Raw genomic sequence first — 14968 nt, forward strand, 5'->3', positions numbered from 1 at the left:
TACTGAGACCTCACAATTACTGCACGCACACACGCCACGGCATGCAACGCACACCCCACACACACACACACACACCGCGCGCACGCATGCACGCACGCACGCACGCACGCACGCACACACACACACACACACACAACACACACGAGACAAGCCAACATCACTACCGCTGCATTAACTGGGGTGTGCCTCTGATTTAAGTGGAAATAAATTAAACCACAATGTGACCAGCTGATATCTGATTGGTGCGATTTAGGGATGCCTTAAAAAATAAATATACAGTTAAACAGTTTTCCAAAGTTCTAGTGCGAATAATAGGAGAACGCCACGATTCGGATGCTTAAACAATTTCGTTGTTGTCTAACACATGTGGCTACAAACTACCTTCGTTTGTTTACAAGCGCTGCCGGTTCTTTTCTGACATTCCATAGATGTTTTTAATGTTTGTTCAGGCAGGATCCGCACAGAGTGCGTGCTAAACACGCCCACAATGATTTGTCTGTGTCTATCGCAAATTGTTTTAGCTAGCAGCTGTATCTGATTTAACATAAAAATGCAGAATTAGCGATAATATTCTCGTGAACACAGTATAAAGATTTTACTAGATAGAGCCTGAAAAACTGTATACCAAAGTGGAACCACCAAACCTACACCTACCCTCGGCACACGTCGTTTGGGTTCACTCAGGACTGGAGTTTGTTTTCATAGAAGGAAAGTGGAGCTGCGTTAACTACTTCTTATTTGGCTGATAATTAAAAGCTGTCTAACAATTTCATTTCCTCATATTAGTATTTTTTACCAGCATGACAGCAGTACACTGTTACAATAATATATTAGTGAATGATTAAAATCAAGGCCAACTAGTGATGAAAATCAAAGACACACAAATGCTTCTTTCATAAATAGCCAAAACCACAGTTCTTTTTGTGTTATCTAGTCAACATGATGAGATTAGGCGAATGTAAAATGTGGAATTGTTTTCTTCGTGAAAATCTATTAACTCCAAAAAAGAGTACAATTAAACGCTATTAACATTAATCCTCGATGAGCTCAATCAGTTGGGTCTAAGAAATAGTACCTGCTCAAATATTTTAATAGCTGATTCATGTGGTCGGTTTGCCCATAGTTTATTTCTACCATTACTAGTAAGGCCGCCATAATTTTTAGGGAAAATGTATTACACCTTATGAGTATTATTCCATGTTTTATGTGCTGAATTGTTGGCATATTAAGTATTTAGAGTTGATGAAATAAGTCGAATTTTACATGGCTAACCAAAAATTTATAGTGAATAGCAAATTTTTGTCCATTCGATTTCTTCATTAATATGGTACAGCGATATTTTGAAATGCTACTTAAATGTTTTATTGCTTCCTTCTCGCAATTGTAATTATTCCAAGAGAGACATGATACAGAGTTGCGTGGCCCACAGCATTTTGCTGTGAATCCTAAGGCGCCTGCGCGCTGGATGAGACGCCGCAGTTCCCTGGGATATGCGCACGTGCAGCTGCGGGAATGTTCAAGTATGAAGCGCTGTCCGCAGTGGAGAGTGCGGCCAAATTCGAGGCCGCGCCGCACGTGGGGTTCCACAGCGGTCAGCGGATTGGTCTGGTAGTTATTAGAAGATGACCAATGATTATATATGCGACAATATTCTAGGAATTGGAGATTATAAAACAAGTAACAAAAAAATCCGCTCATCATGCTCCCAGATTAGCTGAATCAAAAGAATTAGAATTCTTATATGAACAAAACAAATCAATGGTTAATAATTCACCAACAAAGAAGGATTAGAGAAGGAGATCTTAAATAGGCAACCAAGTATCAAAAAACTGCACCAAATATTCATACCTATGGGGATTTAATTAAATGAATATACGAGAGCGTTATAACGATATGATAAGATTCCGAACTGAAATGTAGGTTCATTGAATGAGGGAATATATCATGTGGCAGAAGAAGAAAAATTTATAAATATACTATAGAGCAAGATGTGAAATTATTACCGAAATGCACTAGTATTTACCTTCCTTCCTAAATGCATAAAACAATGTGACCTTATGGAAGAAAGTTAAAAATGTTGGAGGATTTCGAAAGTTGACGTGCCTGCCGCCAAACATATAATCACGCAAAGGAAAATGCAGAAATTCATCGCATCTGGCCCAAACTCCACGACAAGATGGCGCTCTCGCTCATTGGCGCCTCAATCTACGAGTATCCCTGGAGTGTTCTGAAGGTGCACGAAGAGAGAGTTCATGAAGGTGCACTGCATGCAATTTGGCATCGGCCTCGACTGGTACCCGCGTCGACAGTTTCACACGCCTACACTAAACAGCTCGTCATTGTAGCGAAGGATACTTGCCGGAGTGAGGTGTCTGAGACGGGTACCAGTCTAGCATTCGGCCGGGCATTTCATTATTTACGAAAACTAAACACAGTCAGTATAGGAACTGGTCTATTCTGGTAGGTTATGCTACCAGAATTTTCTTTATAAGGACACATTGCTCTTTCCTAGCAATCCCTATGCTACACAGTACAAACACTTCAAGACAGGAATATACGATCAACTTCGATCTTACCTATACTCTGCTGGCATGTTCATTCGCATAAGAAGAACGGATGATATGAAAATACATGCCCTGCAATATTAAGAAAAATGTCACTCATAGAAGAAGCCTAATGGACTCTATTAATTAGCATGTGGTGGTTAGTGCGAAACAAAACAACTCACAGAGCCTAGTTTTCAGTATGCACTGTTCAGTTTTGATATGATTTTGCAGCAACCTAATAGCAGGGGCCATACTAATACTGAGAGGGTCTATGTCCCCCAGGGTACTGCCGGAACGTACCCCTGGGTACGGTCCGGTATTAGCCGGAACGTACCTGGTATATCTAATATGCCGGATCGTACTCGCCTCATCCACTAACAAGTCTAGCGGAGTCGCCTACGCCTACTCCCTAACGCCTAACCATATCAGATTAGTTACAGGGTACGTTCCGGCAGTACCCTGGGGGACATAGACCCTATGAGCTATACTAACATTACAAAAATTGAACACTGCTTACATCGAATATATACGATCAGCCATAACATAGCACTTCTCCTGTTACAATAATGTAATTCCAGAAATTTATCGTGCATGGACTGCATTGGTAACTGACGTGTTTAGTGCATGGGCTTCTGTTTACCTCTTCTTACAGGTAGGACTAGTCCAACCTGAATTGACATTAGTGATACCTATAACCTGCTGTGAGGCTCTTACAACAAAGACCAGAGGCCACTCTTAGAAAATAGAAACAGAACAGTTCCAAGATAATGGTTAAACTTTTATAACATTTAGAACAAGAAAACTGATGAAGAGTATAATATTTACAAAGAACATCTTTCTGACAATAATCCCCCCAAGCTCCTTTTTAGCTATAGCTGTTATACTACTCCATGAAGGACATTGCATTATATTGAACCGTCTGCCATCTCGTGTAACTGCTTGTTTAAGGAGACCATTGGGTACTTTTTACAGAATAGGAAGACGAGTCATCTGGTATGCTCACACCTTCATGTTATGCAAGTCTGCAGTCTCAAGGAACAGTTGCCGACTGACCTCTTCATATGCTAGAATTTCTTGCTGAACTAATGTTGTGTCTCCATGTGATCATAAAGTCAAGGTAAACAAAAATTGAGAACATATAAGTTAATGAAAATGAGTCAAACCTATTCATACATCTTTTGGTAATTTCAAGGAACAGTATATCTAATCATTGCTGTTATTATTATTGTATTATTATTATTATTATTATTATTATTAAAATTACATTTTATGTGTTCTTACTGTTGCAATATGATTTATCAGTGTATTATTAATAGTACCCACACAGTAGATACATGTTTTGTGGCTTTACAGCTCATACATCAAAGGATACTCTCCCCTGGTAGTCGCAAGGTGGCAGCACTTTTCAGCATGCCCCAGATCCCACCAGATGTCTGTCCTCCTACTCCAGACTGAAGCATATCTCTAGCTACTAATGCCATTCTATGTAGACAAAATACAATTCACTAAGTAAAAAACATAGAGACAAAATTACACATTTGCTGACACAGTGATACCAGATGGTACTAGCAGCAATGATATTAGCAGTTTGCAGCCACCCATTTAGGCAGAGAGTGAATTATCGCAACTACATGCCTAGAATTACTTATTGTGAAAATATTGAAAAAAAGTGAAATTATTGTTACAATGAATTTCATTGCTGCTGTGATGAAGTTTCTCCAACACATCTGAACAGCCTTAGTACAACAGCAATACATTTCAAGTTTTGACGATCAAAATACAGCTGAGTGATAGTATATTTTGGTTGTAAACTATTCTCAGTTGACAACATGAATACTTTGACAAGAAATTGATAGCATGGTCACAGACCATGGTTCTAGTGATGGTACAGCATACGGGGAACTCTCACCGTTTTTTCTTGTTGAGAATCATGTCCATTGTTTGCATAAGCTTCCTTTCTATACACTCTATGTCTTTGTCTGTTACGTGCCTATGAGTATGAGCAAGAGATCGGCGTTGAATAAACAACACTAGTGGCATTTCAAACATAACCAGGTAAAAAGTAAAAAGGTTTTTGATTTAATATTAGAAACAATTGATGTTGTTTCCAATCATTCATAAGTTATCATTGAGTTAACTGGAAGTCAGCTCTGTAATTACACATTTTATCACAATAGATTTACCATCCTGCAGCAACAGCAAAAGTTAAAAAATGTGGATTTCTATCTAATAATGCAAAACTGTAATTTGTACTCCTGATATCTGTAACACACCTATTATCTGCTAAAATGTGTATGCATACCTAACAAAGTAGGACATGTAGGTGTAGGGGCAGTTTACTGCACCAAATCCTGACAGCACCGCCATGATAGTGACTCCCACCACACCAACCCGGCTAATCCCTTGCTCTATTGAAAATATACCTAGGAAAACAAAAGTAAAATGACATATTAATGATGTGGATCACATAAAGATAGCAGATGGTAAATAGCCTATGCTAGATATTCTTCAAAAAATAATAATTTAAGATATCCAACCCATTCGGGTTTAGTATTTGTAATTAGTCAACAATTTTTCTGACATGCAAGAAAGCAAATACTTAAATTTTTAATGAACCTTAGAAATAGGATAATACTGCAGTGGAACTAAAATGAATTTCAAATTGTGCATCACCATGTTTCGGGCTCAGAATTGGAAATGGCTCTCCTATTTTCCAGAAAAAGTACATGAATATCAGCCACGAAGCAAACGTCAGCAAGTATACCATCTTGGGCTTCACTAGAACAAAGAAAAACATGCAAAATTATTAAAATTATTAAAAAAGCAATACACGTTGATGATACATGACTGAGGGACAGACAGACAGACAGACAGACAGACAGACAGACAGACAGACAGACAGACAGACAGACAGACAGACAGACAGACAGACAGACAGACAGACAGGGAGTGAGGGAGTGAGGGAGACAAACATACAGATAGACAGACAGACAGACAGACAGATAGACAGACAGACAGACAGACAGACAGACAGACAGACAGACAGGCGGACGGACAAGGAGGAAGGAATGGAAGGAAGTGGGGATGGAATCGATGCGAGAGAGACAGAAAGACACAGAGAGAGGGAGAGGTGGACAGAGAGAGAGAAAGAGAGAGAGAGAGAAAGAAAGAGGGAGTGAGGGTAGGCCAAATGGAGAGAAAGAGTGAAAAAGGGAGGGTATGGTGGAGCTTAGGTGGAAGGAAGAGACAGATGGAGAGAGAGTAAAGCGGCCCATACACGCACAATATCATTGACAATAATATTAGTACAATATTATTGACAAGAAATTCTGTTGGCCACCAACGGCACAACAATATTGTGAAATATCGTCATTTGTGCTCTGATGCTGAAGGTGAACAGACATGGATCCTAGCGTTGCCCTTGCGCTGGCTTTTGCACTTGATAGGCCCAAGAGACAGTGCAGAAAAAGGAAATGGGCCAAGAGATGGTTCATAGAACGAAGGATTGATATCAAGATTGATCAGATTGATCAGATTCATTAGATTGATCAGACAGCCCTCAATTTAACCGAAATACATGCACCAAGATAACAGCAGTGCATGGCTACACGGTGAAATGTACACCTACTATTTGTCAACATTTACAAATTGTGTGTAAATATAGAAGGATAACTCTTTGCTGCCTGACTTCAGAATGAGATATTGCACAATATTCTGATTATGTGCCACCAATGACACAATAATATTGCACATTGCACAACCTTCAATAAATATGTACTGGGTTTTGATTCCGTCAGAATATTACGCAAGTCAAAATTTGCCTTCAATATTACCCACTAACGATCAATAATATTGTCATATTCATTATTGACAATATTATTGTCAATGATTTTGTGCGTGTATGGGCCGCTTAAGAGAAGGAAATAAAATATACATACATGCATGCACGCACGCACGAATGCATGCACTAGATATTACCAAGATATTACATACCAAGTCTGATATTGCTGAAAATGTAGAATGCAATGTAGAAAGGCAGCAGGACAATTACAGTGACCAACATCATGTATAGTCCCAGCTTCCAGTGGAAGTAGCGAGAACTAAAGAAATGTAAGAACAAAAGTTATACCTATTATGCACCTCCATGGAGCTCACAATTTAGACGGTTACATTTTAGTGCATGATATATGTGCTTCTTCTTTCTAAATAACTGTATACAGTTGTATTCGTAATTGTACATATATATTGTCTTTATTTTACGGTGAAGAGCTTGCAAGCTCATGTTGACATATCTGTTACAAATGTAGGGTAGGGCCCTACTGTCTTTAAATTAATAAACAAGTTCAGCAGAGCAACAGCGCTCATCTCACGTCTACTGCGGTGACTCTGTGGTGGAGTGGTGGGATTCTAGTAAACTCTGTTAGTCCCAAATGTGTTCACATACACGCCGAAATAGTGGAAGGCACAGGGATGGTATCAGGAACCTTCTCGAAGGAAATATTCGTTGGGATCGTTATGAAAGTTGCCACAAGATGGCGCGTACGTTTAAGTGTCTTAAGATGAAAGATGGAAGCTCCCATCGTACGTAATAGCAACAACTATTTGCAAGACAGAATAGGTAAGCACTCATCCATTTACCTACGCAAGCCTACAGCTGAAATAGAGAGCTGCCACCTGTAACTAATTAACGCAAGCAAAAACTACACAGTACTATCACCACCACATGCACTGGCAGTGGCTACTGGCAGTGAATAATTTACATGTAACACACTGAAGTACAGAATGCCATAGAAATTATACGATTTAAGAGCATAAACCTTCTTCAACCAAATTTAGCTTTTGAAATTTCACTGTGACATTGTAGCCTCATACGTCCAGGCATGTATAGATTCTACTAGCAAACCCGGCAGTCAAATTCTTTCTAAAGTACACAAATCCATGTTTAACCCTCCTCTTGAGGGTCAAAAGGTTATCCGATACTTACTCTTCGCATGTCAGCGAGTAAATTTCATGGTCCTTTCAATAAAGCCATAAAAATGATAGGTCACCGCTGAAACAAAAGTTTTCAATCGCTCCGTCAGACCATGTCCTCAGAAAATGTCTAAAATCTGCCCTGTGCCCCATTGACCTTTGACCTGTGATCTCCAATTTCGGCACAGTGATGGCTTTTCCTACCATGATGCTATACACCGACTATCACGAGCCTAGTCGAGCCGTTTAGATTTGTGCGCGCAATTCTGCATTTCTCCATATACCTTCAGTTTAAGGAGGGAATGTTCCCCCTACTTTTACACCTCTTGACCTTTGACCTTTGACCCCAAGCTTCGACATCCCAACTTGTTTTCGGATTACTCCCCCACGTCCAGACTTTCGAATCCGTACATCGAGCCGTTTAGCTTTGTGCCCAACTGTTGACGGACGCACGGACAGCCGGACGGACGGACGGACGCATGCTCATGATATGCTGACTATGTCAGATGAGCTAATAAATAATAAAATAAATAAATATACACTGACATGTGTTTTTACCTGGAATCCATAATGCCAACAATTTCGAAAATGATTAGTTCAAACATACTGCAGGACAAGGAGAATGTCACTGAGAACAGTAGCTGAACTATCATGTTGTGGATCTACAATAGAAGCAAACAAGATAAACCAACACACGTGTGTCCCATGCTATCCTTATACTTACAAAATTAGACATAGAATTATAGTCACATAAAATTAACTATCAATATTACAACAATATATTAAATATTACTAATTTGCATGGTTCCATTTGAGCAATCACAAGTAGAGCCCGTCAATAGCGTGAATCTTCTACAGCAATATTGGAATGTGTAATGTTGAAGTTTTTTGGTTCGTGTCAAATAAAACTGTCACAAAAGGAAACTTGTGATTCCAAGAAACTTTCGCATCACGTCTCAAACAACACATTTGCCACATACAATGATACTACCAATGGCAAACAAAAATTGCAATAAATTTGTGTGTAACAAAAAACCGAGATAGCAATTAAATGAATATAAAAAGTATCTGTATACTATACTGATTTCCCCAGATAGGTAATACATTTATTCATTTTCTATATACGTAGTACAATTATAATATATAAAATATAACAAAAGTGCTGATGTATATTTAGTGTAAAGTATAATAATTGTGTGAATAAAATACTATGATTCGAATTATTTATTTCTATTATAATAGGGTTCTCATGAACATAAATGCTAAAACCCTCCTTTATTTAACTCGATAAAATGGGACTGAACTCACCTCATAATCTTTAAACAGTTGCTTCACAAAAAATACCCATCCACCAACAAAAAACATGACCTGCAAAAAACAACCACAAGAGATAAGAACTATGTCAGTCAGCCAACCCGACAATATATAGGCAGAAAAACAACTATAAATAAAACCACCCAAAAGGAAGGACACAACATAAGAAAATTCAACTTATATACAACGATGACAACGTATTTGGTTTTGCTTGGCTCTCAAGTGCCCATAAAATTAATATATTTTGACAAATGAATTTAAATATGAAATTAACATGTTATTGCAATTTGTTAGTTCCACAAGTTCAACCACATACTCTGGAGTCGACTAACCAAAAGAATAAATAAAAACAATCTCCCACTCTTGATGTTCTGTACAACTAAACATGAGTGTCGTTCTAGTCTGCAGAGCATCACAATTCTTGATAAGATTTCGGGCATGCACAGCCAGTGCTGCACCAAGTAAAGTATGTTGTTTTAGGTTTTCTGTGTCCCAGTCGAATAGCGATTGCAGATTATTTGTTTATCTTTTTGCTTCATGAAATTTGCAGAGTATATATAGTGAACGAATGTTGAAATTTTAATACCAAAACTTGAATGCTAAAAGTACAACGTAATGTGTACCATGTAAAATATAAGATAATTATTTTGGGTACCGTATAAGAGTATACTAGGGTCTAACTAACGGTATCCGTATACTAGGGTAGATACATCGGTGAATAGTAATACAGCAGCCCACAATACGATAATCGATACGCAGCGTCCGTATCGTGATACAAATGATACAGATGTTACACATTGAATACGGCAAGCTAAACTATTTAACACATGCCGTAGAGCGACTGGGCTCATCTGAGGTCTGTTGCTACGGTTATAAACGTAACATTTCAGTCGTGCGTAGTGACACCTTTGTTAGGCGCAGATATGCAGATACGCAGTTGCGTACACATCATTTCAGCAAACATTTTTTTTATTGCAGAGAGAGAGAGTGAGAGAGAGGAAGAGAGAGAGGGGGGCGAGAGAGAGAAAGAGAGGGAGAGAGTCAGTCAGCCTAAATTGTTTATAAACAAATAACACCTACGCGGCGCGCTACTGTATGAGTTACGTCATCGATTGAAATGTACATTCCGATTTCGCCACGCGGCGTCCAAACTTTCGACCAAGATAGCGGGCAGAAGTAAGGCAGACGCACGTATAACGTACAGATTTCTTCAATGTCGGGGAGGATCAACACATTTCGACTGACAGTCAACCATCGGGCTCTGCAGCGTCCACAAGCCAGCATGCTCCACCATATCCCGACATTGCACACTAGTGACACTACTGTAACGTAGATGGAGAGAGCCATGCCAAGGACAGTGCAAAACTGGCAAATTTTCATTGGTAGGTTTGACAATTCATTTCCGCAATTACTTATCTCAAGATTGATTAAACTGAAGTTAAGAAAGTAATTCTTTCTGCACTTTTAAGCGCAATATACATTCGACCTATCCTGCCGGAGTCCACACCGCATCGCTGAGGGCACAAGAGTGCGCAAGAGTCGTTAGTAGCTGCCTTTTGTTTCAAGTTAGGCGGGTTATACATTCGGTTTGCTGGCAACAGAATGGAGAATCGTGTCGTACGTTTTAGTCTGTATCTCCGGATTGCGGGTGTATACAAGGAAACAATTTCGCACGATGCTAGGCAAATGTAGGCCCTACCGTGTACGATTTGAGCTCAAGTTGGTTGAGTTACGTGTGATAAATTGTAGGTATTCTAAGGCTAGTAAATGACGAATTTCCCTTGTTTATTGAAGTCACACTCCTTCCCTATTATCTACTTCTGATATAAATCAATTTATCAAATACATATACATGTATTATATTGAAAACAGTCTTTTACGTGGAAAAATAAGGTGACCGACCTGCAGGCGGGTAATCTCGACACATAGGTCCACAGGGACTTGAAGCGTTTCAATAAAATATATACGCAGGGGTCGTGTGCTGTGCACGGCAACAGTTAAATATATAGCAGGTAAGAAAGCGTGCGCCAGAAATTCGCTCGCAACGCTCGCCGCATTTCACATGATTACAACACAAATACTCAACCTTCCGACTCCATCTTTCCTGCTAATTGAAGAACAGTGTTCACTTGTTGTAGAAATATTATGTCTCAGTTCGAAACAGAGCTGTGTCACGCAAAATCACAAAGGAAATCATGAAATTCTCGCGACCGCTAGCACTGCGCACGTGATGTTAATGAACTTAAATACATGGCTAAAGGCGGTGTTAAAGATTGACTACTGTACTAAACAAAAGTTGAGCACAGTACTTGACTCAGCCAGCTAGCCTGTTGCTCTGCCCCCGGTGTGCAAGCTGGTGTAACACCACCGTGTGTTAGTTAGGCACCAATACAAGTCAACACCCAGTGATTTCAACAGCTCAACAGTAGAGAAGGAGCTTAACTGAATACTTGGTTATCCTAATAATCATATTATGTAATCACTATAAAACATTGGTATACGGGGAAATGTACTTGTATTTGACGTGCCTTGGAACCCATCGCATAGCTAGTGGGTCGGCACTTTCACCTGTTGTTTGTATAATTGCAGGAAATGTAATCATTGAGATCCTGTCGTATGTTTCGTATGTTGGGGGTGATGTTGACATTAGGGCGGAGCGTTTCACGAATTAATTTGACTAATATCGGTAGTTACTGAGATATCAGATATTCATGCGAGAGCCGGAATCCTATGTTTCTTTAGTATTGATTTGATACGTGTAAGGTTTCATGATATATTGGCGTACAGTTACGTGTTTCATTTACATTTAAGTTGAGTCTCATTTTGAGGTCTCAACGGGGGGAGTGTGTTAAAGATTGACTACTGTACTAAACAAAAGTTGAGCACTGTACTTGACTCAGCCAGCTAGCAGGTAGGTTTCGGCTTCGCCGTTGATTTCAGGCGTTAGCTGGCGTTTCTCGATTGTCACCGAGTCAGTTGTACATTTGAGAGTGCTGGTGAAGCACTGAAAACTACGTGTATACTGTGTACACTGTTTACTGCATAAGCACTCTATACGCAGTTGATATAGTATGTGACTGGAAACGCTTGTGTCGATGTATGTGGTTATGCCTAGAGCATTAAAAGAAAGACGTTTCTGTGTACACCTGCAACCTGTGTTAGAGTTTTCTGAACAGGCGGCACACTGCATTTTGGGAAACAAAAACGCTGCTTTCCGCCTCCCATGTGAGCCCCGTCAAAGCCGCCAGTGGGACGTTGCTATAGATACCATAGACGGCTCCAACTTTCGCACAAATGACGTCACGAATACGGCTGGTAGGGGTCTCCAGATTACGAAATTTATTAACATCACGTGCGCAGTGCTAGCGATCGCGAGAATTCATGATTTCCTTCATGATTTTGCGTGACACAGCTCTGTTTCGAACTGAGACATAATATTTCTACAACAAGTGAACACTGTTCTTCAATTAGCAGCAAAGATGGAGTCGGAAGGTTGAGTATTTGTGTTGTAATCATGTGAAATGCAGCGAGCGTCGAGCGAATTTCTGGCGCACGCTTTCTTACCTGCTATATATTTAACTGTCGCTGTGCACAGCACACGACCCCTGCGTATATATTTTATTGAAACGCTTCAAGTGCCGGCCTGTGCATAGGTCGGTTTTGCCGGCGAGGCGAGTTCACTACGGACCGACAAGTATATTATGAATAGGCCTAGCGCTAACTCACGGCTAGGGCCTGCATACCTCCCAACTCCCATTGGTTGATACAAATCTAGGCCTAGTTAATTTTTTAAATTAAATTGTAATTAGTGTTAGGGTTAGGGTTAGGGTAGCTCTAGTACTATAGAGTACCGAAGTGATGACGTCACAGTGCTCGAAATAAGCGTTGTCCGGTTGTCCGAGACAACCAGAATTTGCGCCGGACAACCTAACCAGTCTGAGACATTGTCCGGTGGACAACCAAGAAACCCTATCTCTAACCCTAACACTAACTCTAAACCGACTCGGCTATCTTATATACGCGTGGTACCCAATACACACACACACACACACACACACACACACACACACACACACACACACACACACCGAGAACAAGCCCAACATCACTACCTGCTGTAACTGGGTGTGCTCTGATTAGTGGAAATTAAATTAAACCACAATGTGACCAGCTGATATCTGATTGGTGCGATTTAGGGCATGCCTTTAAAAAATAAATAATACAGTTAACAGTTTCAAAGTTCTAGTGCGAATAATAGGGAACGCCCACATTGGTAGCTTAAACATTTTCGTTGTTTTGTCTACACATGTGGCTACCAACTACCTTCGTTTGTTTACAAGCGCTGCCGGTCTTTCTGACATTCCATAGATGTTTTAATGTTTGTTCAGGCAAGATCGCACAGAGTTGGTGCTAAACACGCCCACAATGATTTGTTGTGTCTATCGCATTGTTTGCTAGCACTGTTCTGTTTACCATAAAAATGCAGAATTAGCGATTATTTCGTGTAACACAGTATAAAGATTTACTGTGGGCTGAAAACTGTACACCAAAGTGGAAAACCCCAAACCTACACCTACCCTCGCGCACACGCGTTTGGGTTCACTCAGACTGGAGTTTGTTTTCATAGAAGGAAAGTGGAGCTGCTTAACTACTTCCTTTTTGGCTGATAATTAAAAGCTTCTAACAATTTTTCCTCATATTAGTATTTTACAGCATGACAGAGTACACTGTACAATATATATAGTGAAGTTATAAAATCAAGGCAACTAGTGATGAAAATCAAAGACACACAAATGCTCTTTCATAAAAGCCACAAACCACAGTTCTGTGTTATCTAGTCAACATGATGAGATTAGGCAATGGAAAAATGGGAAATTGTTTCTTCGTGAAAAGCTATTAACTGCAAAAAAGAGTACAATTAAACGTATTAACATTAATCCTCATGAAGCTCAATCAGTTGGGTCTAAGAAATAGATTACCTGCTCAATATTTTAATAGTGATCATGTGGTCGGTTTGCATAGTTTATTTCTACATTACTAGAAGGCCGCATAATTTTTAGGAAATGTAATTACACCTTATGAGTAATATTCCATGTTTATGTGCTGAATTGTTGCATATTAAGTATTAGAAGTTGATGAAATAAGTCGAATTTTACATGGCTAACCAAAAAAATTGTTAGTGAATAGCAAATTTTTGTCCTATTCGATTTCTTCTTGAACTATTGGTTACAGGTTTTTTGAAATGTACTTAAATGTTTATTGTCCCTTCCGCAATTGTAATTATTCCAGAGAGACATGATACAAGATTGCGTGGCACAGCTTTGCTGTTGATCCTAAGCGCTGCGCGCGGATGAGACGCGCAGTTCCGCGGGATATGCGCACGTGGCAGCGGGGATGTTCAAGTATGAAGCGCTGTCCGCAGTGGAGACGTGCGCCAAATTCGAGGCCCGGCGCACGTCTCCACAGCGGTCAGCGGATGGTCTGTAGTTTTAGAAGATGACAATGATTATATGGACGATATTCTAGAAATTAGAGGTTATAATATAATATTAAAAAATCGCTCAGTCATGCTCGAGATTAGCCACAAGTTCCATTCTCGCTTAACACTACATTGGCTACTGTTCCTACGACGTGTAACAGTCGGAGAGCCTGGTCGGTTTAGCCCCAGATTAGCTGAATCAAAACGGTTAGAATTTAATATATGAACAAAACAAATATAGAATGAGTTATATAAAACTTCAGCAAACAAGACAGAGGATCGACGGGGTGTAATACGGCAACCAACAGTAATTTAAAAAAATTCCAAGCCACAATATTCATATGCCTAGGGGATTCACTAATGGGAGGAATACTAAAACGCTATGATCAGCGGAAGTCCGAACACTGAACATAATGTATAATACTTTATCGAAATTATTATTCAATACAACACTCAGCTCTATCTGCTTATGATCTCCGTTCCGTTCAAGAACTATAACATTTATTGTGATCAGGTTTAATGCTGGTCTTCAAATAACTCAACAACAACAGCTCGATTACAACACTTTAAACACGGCCATCACAGCACACGCGAGGCTGCGAGCTAGCCACAAACGCTCTACGCGATAGCTCGCTCCGCTAGGCACAAGTGCCAGACG

The 14968-nt window shown here is 39.8% G+C and overlaps 1 protein-coding gene across 1 annotated transcript in view; it reads right to left on the reverse strand.

Moving 5' to 3' along the window:
• LOC106806111 (Golgi pH regulator-like) overlaps window positions 1–14968 on the reverse strand; it is a gene marked incomplete in the record, with an annotated part of 27999 nt that overhangs the window by 10753 nt on the left and 2278 nt on the right. Inside the window, 8 exon segments of the mRNA XM_014807968.1 lie at window positions 3552–3643; window positions 3919–4028; window positions 4456–4536; window positions 4849–4969; window positions 5220–5324; window positions 6540–6646; window positions 8076–8179; window positions 8826–8885. Coding sequence (XP_014663454.1) covers window positions 3552–3643; window positions 3919–4028; window positions 4456–4536; window positions 4849–4969; window positions 5220–5324; window positions 6540–6646; window positions 8076–8179; window positions 8826–8885 — 780 coding nt within the window.

Source organism: Priapulus caudatus, unplaced genomic scaffold (genome assembly GCF_000485595.1).
Source record: "Priapulus caudatus unplaced genomic scaffold, Priapulus_caudatus-5.0.1 Scaffold7, whole genome shotgun sequence".
In the NCBI taxonomy this organism is placed as follows: domain Eukaryota; kingdom Metazoa; phylum Priapulida; class Priapulimorpha; order Priapulimorphida; family Priapulidae; genus Priapulus; species Priapulus caudatus.